The following is a 15,022-nucleotide window of genomic DNA, read 5'->3' on the forward strand; positions in this document are numbered from 1 at the left end:
TTCTATTGCATTAACGAAGCTTGAATTTCCGGGCGTTGTTGGGCGGTGGCTGGATGTGCCACTTTGGGGTGGCTGGTGTCTCGCTTGCCTCCCCGCAGAGTCCTCCTTTTTGCGTGTCCAAATCTACAACAGAATGACGACAAAGCATAATAATGGTCTACAGCAACGATGCGATGAATCTGCAATGAAATGCACGATCTTACGATTCATATGATGGGCGAAAACTAGCTGCACGCGATGCCGTTACACTACAGAAACTTGATGGCGCACGGGGCGGGGAGGCTGGTGTCAGCCATCTCAATTGAGTGTCAACCACCACAATTTCGCAGTCGGCCCTTATGAATAGCCATCTTCTAGCATTCCTCTACTTCTCTTTCTGTCCTACTTCCATCGTCCATTCTTAAGAAAATTCATTCCATCGTGTCGTTGTGTTACTGTCGTCTGCCATTTGCTTGAGTATCCCGACCAACCACATCTTCAAATCACAATGCGCCGCTCTCTATACACCTTGGCAACATTGCCTGCTTTCGCGCTTGCTCAGTCTTCTGGCGGAGAGGTCATTCCTATCACCATCAATGGCTACATCACATCTATAACATTGCCCTACTGGCCAAGCCAGACTCCAGCCACAGCTCCTCTCACCGTCGTACCTCCTCCTCAAGTTGTCTCTGGATACCTATCAAGCGCAGAATCGGCACTCAACTCGATCCAAAGCAGCGCATATGCCTATTTGTCAACCGTCCCTTCTGGTATGTGCTAGGTCGTGTTCTCCTAGAACCATCATACTAATGAACATACCAGGCGTAATACTCTACACAACCGCCATCCCCGTTGTGATACCCATTGGCCCAACATCTGCCTCAGCACCTGCATCTAGCGCCACAGCGATCCCTGTTCCCGCGCCTTCGTCATCGAAGACCATCGACGCCTACTCTGTTCTCAGCTCAGCTCTTCACACGTTCCCAAGTTCTTTGATCCCAACCGTACCAGTCTACGTCCCACCGACTCCCTCACCTTCCGTTTCCACGCACTCGGTCTCTGTACGATCCGTCGCCACACCATCTGTCGCCACACCATCTGTCGCCACACCATCTGTTCCCACACCATCTGTTCCCACACCGTCTGCCTCCGTCGCTTCGGTCCCTACGCCAACCTACCCCGTCCTCTCCATCCTCAGCTCTGCGCTTGCGACCTTCCCCTCCTCTCTTATCCCGACCACCCCAGTGTACATCCCTCCCACTCCATCCTCGGCTCTAAGCTCCATCGCTTCCTCAGTCGCCTCATCCCTCGCGAGTGAAGCGACACATATCACATCCGCCGCATTCAGCATCGCATCTTCCCTCGCATCTTCCCTCGCATCAGAAGGATCAAGCGCTACCCAGGTTGCCTCATCTGTTGCCTCTTCACTTGCTTCTGAGGCCTCTTCAAAGGCCTCTTCGCTCGCTTCTGAAGCCTCTTCAAAAGCTTCCTCCGCCGCCTCTGCAGTTTCCTCCCGCGCTGCCTCCGCCTCCTCAGTCATCGCATCTATTACCAAATCGCTCGTCAGCGAAGCTTCTTCTGTTACCGCCTCCCTCGCCTCCGAAGCAAGTTCAGTCGCTGCTTCTGTCACGAGTTCACTAGCTAGTGAAGCAAGCTCCGTCGCTAGCTCTCTTGCTAGCGAGGCGAGTTCCATCACTAGCTCCCTAGCCAGCGAAGCCAGCTCAGTACATGCTGCTGCGACGAGCGTGCGGAGTGAATTGAGCAGCACGCTCGCGACGCAAACGGCGACGCAGACTTCGATCCCGGCGGCACCGACGGCGAGCGAGGGTGCTGCTGCGAGGGTGGCCGCGGGGCTGGGTGCCGTGGTTGCGGCAATGGTGATGGCTTTATAGAGTCGAATAGCGGTGGGTTCCTCTAGACATGGGTTGATTTTGGGCGTTTGGGTTGGCTGGATGGTTATGGGTTATGATATCAGGCTTTATGCCAACTCATATGTGTATGAGATTTACTAGATAATGGGCTAATTAGGACCGGGAGATATTTATGATGAAGAATAGGATATGTATATACATAGATAGATACATCAATATGGAGAATGATACAAGTATCGCAAGCGTTTTTTTAAAAGTGGTCGCTGAGATGTACCTGACTTGGGTGAACGGATTGGATTGGGTTAGCGACGCCGCGTTCCCCTTTTCGCATTGGATCGGGAGTTTCTTTCGACCGCAACGTCAACTTGCCCAGTTATTTATCGACAACACGCGTCTCCCATATTCAAGGAGGGCCAAACAAGATCTGCCACGGAAAATACTTGATAGTAGATAACTCCCTCTTCTGCCTTGCTGGCTAGTCCTACTTTCGCGATGGCATTACAACGAGGGCGGGCGCGGACGGCATGTGCATATGTTGCCACTAGACGTACGCTACGGTGTTGCAAGGTCTCATTTTGGACAAGAAAGTTATGGGAGGATTCACAGAGGTCTAAGAGGTTTGAAATTACCTTTACGTTACCTAGTGTCGAGTTTAGAGAAAAGTACCAGGCGCTGTTACTTTTCCTCTTTCTTAGCCCAGTTTGTTCAGTTGCAAATTCTGGAAACAACTACTCCTTTCATCATCGAATCCATAGTCCGTCTTCTCTATGGTTAAATGAAGTCTAGCTCTTACGCTTTCGTTGTAGGTTTGTCATTCAAGGCTAAGAGTTTGTGACGCGAATGCGAAAGCACATTGCAGCAATCGCTAGTTTACTGCTTGGATACGATCAGCTCTGCGCTAGAATCTGTTGAAGTAACACAGTCAACTACCGCTTCTTGCAACACGGAAGAGCAAGAACCTCTCGTTCAGCCACCGAGAGTAGTAATGCTGAGGCGGGAGTAGGTGGTTGCCGCGCCTGGTAATACGAGAAGTAGTAAAGCTGCAAAGATTCACTACACCATGAGGTTGCAACATACATGATGAACATCAGTGTACCTCCTCATCATTTTCAAATCTTCGATGACCCTAGCAAAAGTATACTGGGAACCTGCTCCGGATCACGTTCTGGCCAGGCATAAAGTGTTCTGCCTGTCCTCGACGTTCACCTATGGTGTCAACACCTCAGCTGCGTCGACATCATCTCTATCGACGTATACCAGAACTCTAACACCTCTTGAAGAGAATCACCTAGGTGACACCTAAGACATTCTTCAGAGCCGCTGTGCTATGCCAGCGTCACACCGAGGCTCCGTCAACTTCCCGGACTCAACACTCTCTGCCAATCTTGTGGGCACAAGGCGTGGCTCATCCCCGATCCGACGTTCCTGAGAGTGCCTCTAGCATCTTCTCAGCGGTGTCAACACCTGCGCGCTTCTCCTTCTCAAACGTGTCCCACGCGACCGACTTGTCGACGTCACTCATCGCACCCACCTCTCACCGCTCCCTCTACCACCACGTCTTCTCCCGTATACTCCTTCTTTGATCCCACATCGACTCCCTCACTTCCCTCACTTACCTTTTCACGCGCCATCATTCACCGGAGTATTTGCTAAGCTCTTCCTCTTCGCTCCCCGGGCATTCCCAGACATTATCTCTCACTCCACGTTAACGGCGCTCATTCCGGTTTCGTTTCCTCCTCTTGAGTCTAACACCCCTTGCGCTCCAGCTCGCACATGTTCAATTGGAATTCGGCGATCGACGTTGGATAACCTCACTAATTTATCCCGGTACTCGCTCTGTCACGTCCAAGCCCGTAAAGTCGTAGAGCTATCCTGCGTACAAAAGCTCTCTCCACTTTACAACAGTCATGGCCATGACGGCTCTTTCGAATCTGAGTCCAGCTTGGGACTTCGATGCCTTCCCTACTGAAGAGGCCGCGACTCATACCAGAACTCTCTTTGGGGATGGTCCCCAGTTTCAGAATCAGCTCGCCGGTGGCATTATCCCTGATGGTGAGGATGCTGATGGCGACATGTCTTTTGATTTCGAGAGAATTCCGGAGCTCGATGTCATGGACTTCGAAGCCAACGACTCACAGCATTTCGACCAGCCCAATGGCTCCGTGAACCCTGAGCAGGAATCCGGCGGTGTTGGCCTGCTTGTAGGCCATGATCCCGACAAAGATGAGATTACCCCCCCTATGGAGGGTTACGGAAACCCACCCGAGACTCCACGTAGCGTCCAGAGAGCTTCAACCGGAAGTTCTTCTAGTATTCCCTCCCCAAAAGAGTGGAAGCGCGCAAAGACACAGCCAAAGCCCTACGAACTGCGTCCTGGAGCCCGATTGAACAAAGTCCCTATGACCTGGGTCGACATGGATGAGAGCGGCAACTACGATCCCGACCAGGAGCGACGTAAGGCACCGCTGCCAAGGAAGAAGAAACAGACTTCAATGGCTGGGCGGTCTCCTACTGATTCAGATGAAGGCGGCGAACGTATCAGGAAGTCTAAGCTTCCTACTTGGCAGCATGGACACCGATGCGGCACCAGTCTGGTGGTATCGTTAAAGTTCACGTCCTATGCCGCCCACGAGCTTCTGAATCAGGGCTCCCGGTGCGACAACTGGCCCGAGGATAATCCTGACTGCTACGATGAGCGAGATCTGTTGGAGGAAGAAGACTTTGGTGTCGCTCGTAAACTCCGGAAGCGCGAAGCCATTCGAGAGCCAGTCTTGGACCCACGCAACGAAGAAGACGATCTCTCTGGACATCCGGATGCACGAGGATGCAAGCTTTGCCGAGAGATCGGGAAGGACTGTTCTCTAAAGCATCGTGGCTTCACTTGGCCTTGCGAAGATTGTTCCGAGGTCGATCGACCATGCGAGCTTCTTATCCCCCCAAAACACAAGGATAGCTGCCAAAATTGCCAAGCGAACGGACTTGACTGCTCGTTCGTCTGCCAAGACTATGAGGAGGGCGAGACCGCAGGACCACGGTGCGACGAATGTATCGATTACGATCGTCCTGACTGTGTAGCCGGCCCGGACTACACTAGGCAGCCTCAACGGCTGTATATGAATGAGTACGGACGTTCTGACGACTACGATGACGCGAAGGCTCCTGCTGCGCCAAGGAAGTACGTGGCGTGCACGATCTGTCGACAGGAGCGTAGAAGGTGTTCCCTGAAGACCAAGGACGACAAGCCACCGTGCAACAGGTGCAAAAAGGAACACTTAGCATGCACCTTCTTGGACCTCAGGCCGACTAAGGCACTTAAGCCCACCAAAGCGTCCAGCGCCACAGCTAGAGACGACCTTGCTGTGGGCACCTCAACTTACTTGGTGGATGATGAATCGATGTCCGAAAGCCATGGGGCCCCTCGAGTGGTGGAAACAAAGCACAAACCGCAGAGCAAAGGAAAGGGGAAGGAGAAGGCAAGAGCTGAAGCGCAAGCAAGATCGAGAAACCAGGAAAGACCAGCCCCAAAGCCCGTAAATTGGACTCGTGAATATCGGGCTCTGTGTGACGCAGCAGAAGATGAGGAGGAGGAAGAGGAGGAAGAAATAGCCCCTCAAAAGGCGACTCACATAGCGGAACGCAGTTCGGATACCGCAGGACACTCTGGGTTCACTTGCAACATAATCACCTCCTATACGCACCCGATCACTTTCGACACTTCTCCATATGCCGATGGTGATTCGGCTAGGTCTTGCACATGGTGTGAAGAAAACGTCTATGGGATCTTGGGACTCGGCGAAAGAGAAGTCTTCTGCATCAGCTGGGACAACGGCCTTGGATACACTGAACTCGCAGGCGGACACCTAGCGGAAGGCTGCCGCCACAGCAACATGTGCTTCAATTGCACGATCGGTCGGTACCAAATCATCTTGTGCGACAACCACGAGTTCCATCGCATCCCAAACATCGTCGCCGAGGACATCGACAACGTGGTGGAGCAGCTGGACATGGCGAGGCCTGGCTCAGCATTGTCAGAGGTGCTTCAGAGCAAATTCTGCTCACTCTGCGTCAACGATCTTGCAGAGTTTGAGTGCGCGACTGTCCAGCCGTCCCTCATCCTGGCCGACACCGGTGAGCAGTATATTCGGGGTTGCGGCCTCAAGCTCTGTCGCCGATGCGCCTCGGTCTTGTGGAAGAACTGTGGTGGGAGCCTGCAGGAAACCATTCAGGTTCTAGAGCAGTCTGCGATGGAGGATCAGGCAAACGATGAGTTTCCGGAATTCATGGCGAGGGCTGATATCGGGCTTCTTAAGAATGATGGGCTGCTGAATAGGAACATGGAGGCTATTGAGATCGAAATGGACCCGGAGGCGATGGAGACCGTTGAGGAGACGCAGAGTGCGGAAAATGTTCAGGACTGTCAGATGGACGTGGAGTTGAGGGAGCAGCGATTGCAACCTGGGGAGGTTTAAAATCAGAGCATTTCTGAGTTCAATTTCCTGGCTTTCAAGAGGGGTTGAGAGGATTCACTGGTCTCTTGAGCTCGCGATGGCGTGCTCGTCTTGTGATGTGGTTTGGCGTTGGCGTTGGTGGGTGCTTTCTTCTAGTGCTCTGCAAGTTGCAAGTGAGGTCCGTGTGACTTCATGGAGCGACAGAGCGAAAATCTAATGGGTTCTCTTTCCTTTGATTGGTACGGGTGGCTTTGGAAGAGGGAAGACATATCTTGCATGACGGAAAGGACGGTGGGCTTCAGGTAGTCATCGTCTATTTCTCCTCCTGGTTGGGTTAGGTTCTGCACTCTTCGGTCCTGGCTCGCTTAGGGGATGAGCGCAAGCGATGTACAGCAGCTGATAGATATTGACTGGCTGGGAGTTTCTCTCTGCCCAAAACTCTGGATCTAACCAGCCTTTGAACGTTGCAATTTCGAGTGGCTCGAGTAAAGTGTTGAAGCCAAGTGAGCGCCATTGCGCGTTGAGAGGTGAAGGTGATGAGTACTGGAAGTTAGTTGATGATTTGCGGCGTGGACAAACGTTGAACTGCTGGGAATTGCCAAGTTACACTGACCTTGTCCCCAGTAGCAGACCCTTCGAACAGGGTGTGGAACCGGGGCCGAGAGATGGCGGTGTTCATGAACCGTCGCAAGATAAACTACTCGTCTGAATTTCTAGAAAAGGTGGTGCGGATCATCAGTAGACCTTCTCGGAAAGCCAGCGGTTGGACGAACTTTGAGATCTACTCAAGGAAACACGCTCTCACTAGATCGTGTAAGTGTGGCCTTTTCGTAGACTCTCTGCTCGATTACTAAAGCCTTTGTGTGAGTAATACCACGTGGCTGCTACGTGGTAAATTGACAGTCCGTTGTGTAAGGCTTTATTCCCCATATGGTTCATTTCCCACGTATAGTTACATCTCCAATGTGTGGCAACGTCCACTCTGGAATCAAAACGTAAAGTAAAGACTCACGATGGCAACTCGGGAGTCGAAGACCGACCATGCGTGATCAGGCACACACCCTACCTGGCTACATGTTGTAAATCTCACTATATCTTCTAACGTTTTACACAAGTAGTAGAGTCTTTGAGGCCCCCCTGGACCCCTAATCAGCTTTCCTCCTTACTCTCATTCTTACCAAGTTTATCCCACCCCCACTCCCCACCTGACCACAGGCCTTTCCCAATCCCAATCCCTTTCACAACCCCCTTCCCCATATCCGCAAACCTCTCGCTCATCTCCCTCCTAACATCCGCACGCGCGCCACCTCCTCCCCAACTCCCGCTATCGCTCTCTCCATCAGTATCAACATCACTTTCAGCTCTGTGGCTACGCGATTGCGATCTTGCGTTCTCCCCGGTGCTAGGCATCCTACTCGCCGAATGGTCTCGGTTCTCCGGCGGCGTCGGGAAGATGAACGAAGATGGCAGCATAGTTCTATTCGCAAGCATCGCTTCCGTCGGGCGGGGCGTGGAGGGCATGGAGAGCTCTGGGGTTGGTCCAGCACTTGGGGCTTTGGTAAGTATTGGCGAAGGGATTCTAAAAGGAGATGGCATCCTCGCGCTCCTGGTTGCGGCCCTGGAGGACGGGTATGGTAGTTTCGATAGGGGCGGAAGGAAAGACGCGGGATTTGGCATTAATACTGGCCCTTGGGGAGTCGGTGCGGTGCTTGGACGGTCTGGGACAGGTGTTGCGGCCCTAGAGTAGCTGCTCATGCTGGTCGCAGGGCGCGAGAACTGCTTAGCTTCATGCGATGTGGAGATAGGGTTGTGAGGTGAGAGGTCTATCGACGGTCTATCGCGGCTCGTCTGCCTCTGGCGTGTCTGGGAGCCTCCAGCACGATATCCAGCAGTACGAAATTGGGGATCCACATGACCTTCGATTTTGCCACCATCGTCGTCTTCTCGGTCGCTTTTTGGATAGACGCGTTCATGTTCCTCTGGGTTGCCGTCCCCTGCACCTCTTTTGTTCCTACCGGTACTGCTCTCCCTAGCCTTTCTCGCTTCTGCGCGTCTCCTTTGTCGTCGCTTCTTTCTCTCCTCCTCCCTCTTGATTCTCTCGGCCTCATATCTTACGCATTCAGCTCCATACTTCCCCCATTGCCACCACTTCCCTAGCCTCGGAGGCGATGGGCTCGGCTTTCGGCGCCTCCTTCTCCTCCCTCTACCTTCTTGTGGATGTTGTCTGGGTCTAACAAGAGAGTCTGTGAAGTCGGGTCGTGGTGGCGGATCTCGCGCAAGACCTCGATCATCCCGTGCATCGTTTATGTTGAGCTCGTCGAAGGCGTCCAAGCTGAGATTTCCGTTTGAGGATGAGGGGGGCATAATCCCAGGGTCCTGATCGAACGACGGACCAGCCCCACCGCTCATCATGAAACGGCTGTCGTCATGTGGGCTTTGGTCATTATCCTCAACTTCTCCGCAGGGAGCGTGTTCGAAATGTCGATGTTTCTCCTTGTCATGAAGCCTATAGCGTCTTCCCGCAGTAGATCCTGGTCTTCGTGATCTTTGTTCATGCTCTCTTTCGTCGCTTTCATTGGTATAGAGCGCGTGCGGGCGTGATTTACGGTACTTTCGATGGTGGTGTCTAGAAGGGCCAGATTCTGTCTCCCTGCCACCGTTGGAGCCATCTTGGGATTCGGCGTCTTCTTCGCCATGTTCTTCACACCCCCTCCTCCGTGCTTGTTCATTTACCCAATTTTCAAGCTGGGGCCTTTCGTTATTTGCGTTTGAGTTCTCCCTTTCCTTGCCTTTCGTTTTCCCGCTAGGCCGCGCCTTTCCCTTCTTCTCTACATGTTCATGGCAGTCCTCCAGCTCCCGGCTCAAGACTTTGAGTATGACTCCTGCTGCACTGTTCTTGTTAACCAGTGGAACAACCTTTTTGACGAGGGGCGCAAGACGAATCTTTGTCTCTGGAAACATGGGTCTCGTCATTTTGAATTTGCGAGTCAATGTTTTGTATGGATGAGAAGTCAAGATGAGGCAGGGAGGAATTCAGGGCTGTGTTATAGGAAAAGGGTATGCCAGCCACCTACTTGGCTCGTCAGGAATGACCAGGTCATCACGAGCGCTGGCAATAGAAAACGTGTTCATGCGTCATTTCTTGCAACATAACTTGACCCCGAGTGAAGAGAGTTGCGTGTGAGATTAGGACCTGAACAGGAGCGATAGAGTGGCTGGGGGTTCATTTAGGAGTACAAGACACCCCTCGCAGGCTGGATGGTAGAGAAGAGATACGAAGCAATATAGAGACCGGGGAGTGTAGGCCAGGGGGCGGTGGACGCATACATGGTGCTGGGATCTGGGATTCAAGTGGATTTGATAGTGCGGCTGGTGGGGGGGCACTAAATGACGGTAAGACACCCCTAGACAACAGAGGGAGAGGAGAGGGCGATGCTATAGATGAGAGGTCGTAAATCAGGCGAGATCAACATCAGATCAAATATCGAGCTTACAAGGAATATTCGGACGCCCGTCCTATTCAACACTCCTAGTATTTCACATTTTGCCTGGAGTTTGGACAATGCTCCGAAGCGCCACAAACCCACAAACAGCGACGAGGAAGTCCGCATACGTTAGGGCCCTAACGCTGTCGAAGAAAAATGAAAGACCGAAGCGATGTGTCTATTAGATTCTAAGCCCCTAGGGTTAGCCGACGGCACAAATGCGGTGAAGCTGTGAAATCTAGTACGGCATTCACTGGTTGTGGACGTCCCGGCCAGTCGATCTCGGGCATTTAAATCGCACTACGACTCACCCCAAATGCGTCTTCTCTTCACCATCGGACTGTTCGCCACCAACCTGGTACCCTACCTGATCAACAAAGCCTTAACGTACCTCACCTAGCCTTAACCCTTCTCAACATGTCATCCCGAGAAGATGGTTCCCCAAGCATGGCCACCGAGCACAACCTCGTTCCGGTGCTCTCACGCTTTCTGGTGCTGGCTCTAGATATCCAGCCCCCACAAGTTGCTCTGATCGAGCGCTACCTCGCGCACATCACCACGGAGGAGGGACCGACTCTCCAACGCCTCCTCGAGCATCCAGACCGGCCAGGAGACATCATTACGCCGGATGAGATCAATGCACTCGACCAAGAGGGGCAGATGGCGCTGTTGAACTTCATTTGTGGTCCAGAGCCATCGAGCGACACGGCCGTCGCGGAGAGCATGGAGATAGAAATGGATGAGGATGAGGCTGTGGAGAGCTATGCTCCTTCTAAGCAAGGCCCAAGTGCAGGCGAGACAACGAACGATCTCATCTCTGGCGACGAGATGGAGATGGATGAAGCTCCCGAACACCAGCCTACTCTTCCTACGCTTAATTCAGGCACGCGTTCTGGCGGAACTACGGACGGTGATCGTAAACGAAAGAGGGACTTGGAAGATGATGTGTAGAGCGAGATATTTCTAGAGGAATCGAGAGCCTCTAGGAATAGAGATGGGGTTTTTGGTACAAGGGAGATGATGGAGCTTTCTTCGATGGAGGTTTTCATAAGGCTAGTTCATCGATTCGAGAGGCTTTCGGTGAAAGTGACGAAAGCAGTCGATTACCTGGGACATCAGTGGGATTACTGTCAAACTGAGAGACTGCATTTCCTGTGCGATGTCAACAATATAATATTTAAGGTTACAGCGATACAACGAAGGAAGCTCTTGTCAACCAGACTTTAGTATCTCAATATCGACACTGTCATGCCACCGTCTGAAGTGCTTCAGTGTAGCCTATAATGTCCGGACAGAATGTAACATCCTTAAGACCATGACTGAGATATGTAATTTGCGCGTGTAACAGATTCCCTATAAAGCCCCCGAGCCAGCGTCTACTTCCAATGTCTTCGCACTGGATTGTGGGCTGGATGGGTATGATTTAATCGAATTTAGAGCATTTTGTATCAACGCTAGAAGAGAAATGACACTCCATAAGATGAAATGTCCTAGAAAGCTTGCCACTAGAATGCAGCTCTCATAGAAGAAGACAGCGAGTGTCGAAGTTGGTGAGAGAGAAGACGCTGACTCAGCGCTCTTGGCGCTGGCCATCTCAAACTCCACACCTGCAGCCTGCATCACTCACTTCCTAGGCCTTATCCGCACCAATGTTCACTGTTGTCGCGTCCCTAATCTTGATTCTCTTCAATAGACCATGATATGTTCCTGGCCAACCCTGGATGACCTCATCAGCCAGCACATTCCCCGCCCCATCATGCGCTCGATCCCACTCCTCCACCTGCATCTTCGGCACTTTTGCAATCGACGCGTGACACTACCGCCCTTGTCCAGCACCAGCGTCTCAGTTCGGATACTGTGCTTACCCAGCTGGGGCAGAATCCTCACCCAGAGGTAGTAGTACAAGACACAACCTAGAATGAGAGTGATACCTACGATACAGTACGTCGCGTACCAGAAGGAGACAGCGCCGCCGTCGTCTGGAGGACACCACGGCACGATGAGCAGGAAGAGGCATGCTAGACTGGAGAAGATGCCTGCAACATGCTAGCTTCGAACTCAGCTTTGGAAGGCCTTCTTGCGCCGGTAGCAGAGGAAGTAGATACCTATGATCATGAGGAAGATGAAACCTAGAGGCTACATGTTAGCTCTTCTGTGTCATTTAGAGGGTTGGTAATAGTCTTCATGGTTTAGTGGATCAGGGTACGATCGCAGATCCACGAGGGACAGATTTGGGACGGCGCCATCTTGGATTTGGAGAGGGCGAGGTCGTATCATTGAAGGGCTAATTAACGAAGGCGTGCTTCGTTGTGGAAATTCTGCCAAGATTCGCATTATCTATATGAGGGGTGGCTTAGAAGTATCACCTCTACGTAGTACGAAGTCTCAGAGAGCAACGAAGACGCAGGATGCTGATGTTTCATTACGAGCGATCAAGCTAGCCTATTTGCATGAGAGACCCTGTATCAGAACTTCTGTCTTTCTCTTACATCTCTGCTAATCATCGCCGAAAGTTGAGCTTGCTCTGGACTTGTCTAATCAGCCTCCGTGAATACACACATTCTCATGAAAAACAACCTCTTTCTGCACAACCAACAACCACAACCTCCAAACATCCCGATACTCATCGGGTTTCTCCCCCTGCACTTGCCGGCATTGTTTTCCACACTTCTTCGGATCCCCTTCATGAACATCGAGACCTCTTGGGCAAATATACGTCTTGGAATTCGAACGTCTCCACTGTGGATGGTACTCCACATCCACAAGTGACCCCTTAATCTCATGGATGAACTCCGGGCAATTGACTATAGCCGTCGTTGGAACTTCAACCTCCTTGATTTTGGTAACCAGCTTCACGGCCTCAAGGTACTTCTTGGCCTTTAACCATTCGGCTAGTGCATCGACACCAAAGCGTTCGGCTTCTTCCTGCAGGGTCTGATATAGGTTGAAGTTGTGCCCTTTTTCCTTGGACCAAAAGATCGGGAATTTAGAGGGGCATCGCATGAAGCGGAGGACGTGCTCGAACGTATCGCCATCGTTGTCGATCGAGTAATTAGACCTGCCACCAACCCGCGCCTCTGCGAAGAACGCTCGAAAGTATTTACTTTCGGTCTCGAGCGTACTACGAGTGGTACGGAATGTTCGCTCGCCGACTGTGAGGGTAATGAGCTTACGGCTTTCCATGGTCCATTCATCCGTTGCTGGCAGCGGATCGGTGGGGTTCTGTTGAAGGTCACCTAGCGCAATCTTTTCCGTCGACATAATTTGAGAGCTCAACTGTGTGTCTGAGCTGGGGACTGATGATTGCTGGACTGAGGAAGGAATAGCTTCAAGCCCATGGAGCCCAGGTATTTATTGACGTCAATGTTAGGCTTTGGACAAATGTTTGATTGATCCGCATAGGACTTTCGCCTTCCAAACACCCATAAAGAACCAGAACGCGCAATCTGGAAGCTCTCCGTATCTCACAGCCTTTGTCACGTGGCTGTAATGCTAAGCTTTCTGTATTTGCTCAGCATTTCCAGCAAATAGTGGACTTGATCGTCTGATGTCTCCAGCTTTAGGGTCTAGTCGTAGGCAACGAACGACATTGCAATCAAACCCCTTCGCTGTGGCACGGAAGCGGCGCGGTGATGGCTGGAATACATGACACATCTCCGAAGCTCTCTTTCGATATCCATAAGAAATTTAGATGGCCAACATCCTCACTCGGTCGAGTGACGTGTCGTAGAGGCTATCTTCTAACCATTGGAATTCCGCTCTCTGGACAACGAGCTTGACGAGAAGCTTCCAACTGACCTCCTTCAGTTTGCTAGCATTTGCTTTTGAAGTTCCCTCTCGCTTGGTCATATATTCCACCTCAAATTGAAAGCTCTACAAAGCGGGATACAGCCACCTTAACGCGGATTTCATGCTAGAGTACTGTGCCGTTGTTCTTGTCGGCGTGTCTGAGTTTTATGTTACCGAAGGAACAGGGACTGTCCGAAAAGGTGGATCGATGCACAAAGAAATGAACCTGGTGACGTATTTTTCGATTTCGGTAATCCGTTCCTAACGAGACTGTAAATCCTTTTTGGATTACTCGTGTTAGGGTTAAGGCCATCTAGCGTTCTCCGACCAAGACATATGCGACGTAATAGCCGCTACTGATCTCCGCGCCGCGGTGCTCGATCAAGCCACATAGCTCAAGCCACATAGCTTATAAGGCGCGGACCTTTCATCTCGGAGCTTTATCGTAAGCCGATCAAGGGGAAACTGCACATGCTCTCGTGTTTTTTTCAGCTTGTCGTTGAAGCGTTTGAGATGCAACATAAGAAGTGGTGGCATGCGTATAATCGTCCTTCGCTGGGTTGCTGGCGAGAGTTCTGTACATCTTGGAGATCCACACTCATATGGAGGTAGTGTAAACTCGTCCGCCCTCCCTTTGAGATACATGTTCTCTTCGAGGTCTTGTTCGGAATGTTCCCGCTCTATGAGACCTTGAAGATGTATGCTTTCCTTGGATGCTACATTATCCAATGCTATGCTCAATAAAACGCGGTTGTCTTCGACTAGTTTAGACGACATTTGCAAGGTCCGCATGTCGTCACTCATTCGACCATAGTCGCAACTATTTCCATCATGATGGACAAATTCGATTCGTAAAAGGCAGCGTACCATTTCTGCTATCTAGGCATTGAAGCTATCGGCAATTGCATCGTGTTTTCGTCGTGGCAGAGTGTATGACATAGCGTGTGCAGGCTAAACATCAGGAAATCGTGGCTGTCCTGTTATTTTTTTGGGTGACCAGGTCCCCAGCCGCCTGTGTGTGTTGAGGATCGCAACACTGTCACACGGACTGGATTTGGCGTTAGCAGCTACCAGGATATCCGATAATGCTTTGGGCATTTCCAGGAGGCCCCTCTCGTTCTGATAGAACAGTAGTGGTACGGAGGGTGGCAACTTTATGTCTCCACCGGCAGGCCTCACGTACTTCCCCTGCATTCCTATCATTAGACTATACAGCGGTCGTCGTAGTACTTGGATAACTGCGCTTGCATACTACGGTTCACGTCGATCGTCGTAAGTCAAATGCATTTCTCTCCACTTACGCAAGTGTTGCCTCCGTTCTTAATCCCTATCCCCTGAAAAAGGGAGCTCGGAGGCAGCGAGCTCGACTTTCCCATTTTGGCATGATTCGTAAAACGTAGAGGATTGACGCACTCATGTCTACGTCTGGCTGGAGTTTTAAGTGTAGACC

At 51.5% G+C, this 15,022-nt stretch overlaps 7 protein-coding genes across 7 annotated transcripts; 4 read left to right on the forward strand and 3 right to left on the reverse strand.

Moving 5' to 3' along the window:
* Positions 1 to 396: 396 nt before the first annotated feature.
* BDZ99DRAFT_468121 (uncharacterized protein) lies at positions 397 to 2,094 on the forward strand. The gene is made up of 2 exons (XM_033721175.1): positions 397 to 749; positions 802 to 2,094. Exons 1-2 carry the CDS (start codon positions 488 to 490, stop codon positions 1,869 to 1,871), a joined length of 1,332 nt encoding a protein of 443 aa, XP_033570545.1. The 5' UTR covers positions 397 to 487; the 3' UTR covers positions 1,872 to 2,094.
* A 23-nt stretch (positions 2,095 to 2,117) lies between these two features.
* BDZ99DRAFT_167188 (uncharacterized protein) lies at positions 2,118 to 2,704 on the forward strand. The gene has a single exon (XM_033712927.1). The coding sequence runs from the start codon at positions 2,343 to 2,345 to the stop codon at positions 2,634 to 2,636; it is 294 nt and encodes a 97-aa protein (XP_033570546.1). The 5' UTR covers positions 2,118 to 2,342; the 3' UTR covers positions 2,637 to 2,704.
* Positions 2,705 to 3,757: 1,053 nt separating this feature from the next.
* On the forward strand, positions 3,758 to 6,462 carry BDZ99DRAFT_546812 (uncharacterized protein; the record flags this gene model as incomplete). The annotated part of the gene is made up of 1 exon (XM_033726886.1): positions 3,758 to 6,462. One exon carries the CDS (start codon positions 3,758 to 3,760, stop codon positions 6,317 to 6,319), a length of 2,562 nt encoding a protein of 853 aa, XP_033570547.1. The 3' UTR covers positions 6,320 to 6,462.
* Positions 6,463 to 7,447: 985 nt separating this feature from the next.
* On the reverse strand, positions 7,448 to 9,271 carry BDZ99DRAFT_576064 (uncharacterized protein; the record flags this gene model as incomplete). The annotated part of the gene is made up of 1 exon (XM_033728532.1): positions 7,448 to 9,271. The coding sequence occupies one exon, from the start codon at positions 9,269 to 9,271 to the stop codon at positions 7,448 to 7,450; it is 1,824 nt and encodes a 607-aa protein (XP_033570548.1).
* Positions 9,272 to 9,948: 677 nt separating this feature from the next.
* On the forward strand, positions 9,949 to 10,913 carry BDZ99DRAFT_167205 (uncharacterized protein). The gene has a single exon (XM_033712929.1). The coding sequence runs from the start codon at positions 10,201 to 10,203 to the stop codon at positions 10,732 to 10,734; it is 534 nt and encodes a 177-aa protein (XP_033570549.1). The 5' UTR covers positions 9,949 to 10,200; the 3' UTR covers positions 10,735 to 10,913.
* Positions 10,914 to 12,321: 1,408 nt separating this feature from the next.
* Positions 12,322 to 12,966, reverse strand: BDZ99DRAFT_399662 (uncharacterized protein; the record flags this gene model as incomplete). The annotated part of the gene is made up of 1 exon (XM_033716145.1): positions 12,322 to 12,966. One exon carries the CDS (start codon positions 12,964 to 12,966, stop codon positions 12,322 to 12,324), a length of 645 nt encoding a protein of 214 aa, XP_033570550.1.
* Positions 12,967 to 13,746: 780 nt separating this feature from the next.
* Positions 13,747 to 14,422, reverse strand: BDZ99DRAFT_167222 (uncharacterized protein). Its single transcript, XM_033712930.1, has one exon. It carries the CDS (start codon positions 14,374 to 14,376, stop codon positions 13,954 to 13,956), a length of 423 nt encoding a protein of 140 aa, XP_033570551.1. The 5' UTR covers positions 14,377 to 14,422; the 3' UTR covers positions 13,747 to 13,953.
* Between the last annotated feature and the right edge of the window lie 600 nt (positions 14,423 to 15,022).

Source organism: Mytilinidion resinicola (genome assembly GCF_010093595.1).
Source record: "Mytilinidion resinicola strain CBS 304.34 unplaced genomic scaffold BDZ99scaffold_26, whole genome shotgun sequence".
NCBI lineage: Eukaryota > Fungi > Ascomycota > Dothideomycetes > Mytilinidiales > Mytilinidiaceae > Mytilinidion > Mytilinidion resinicola.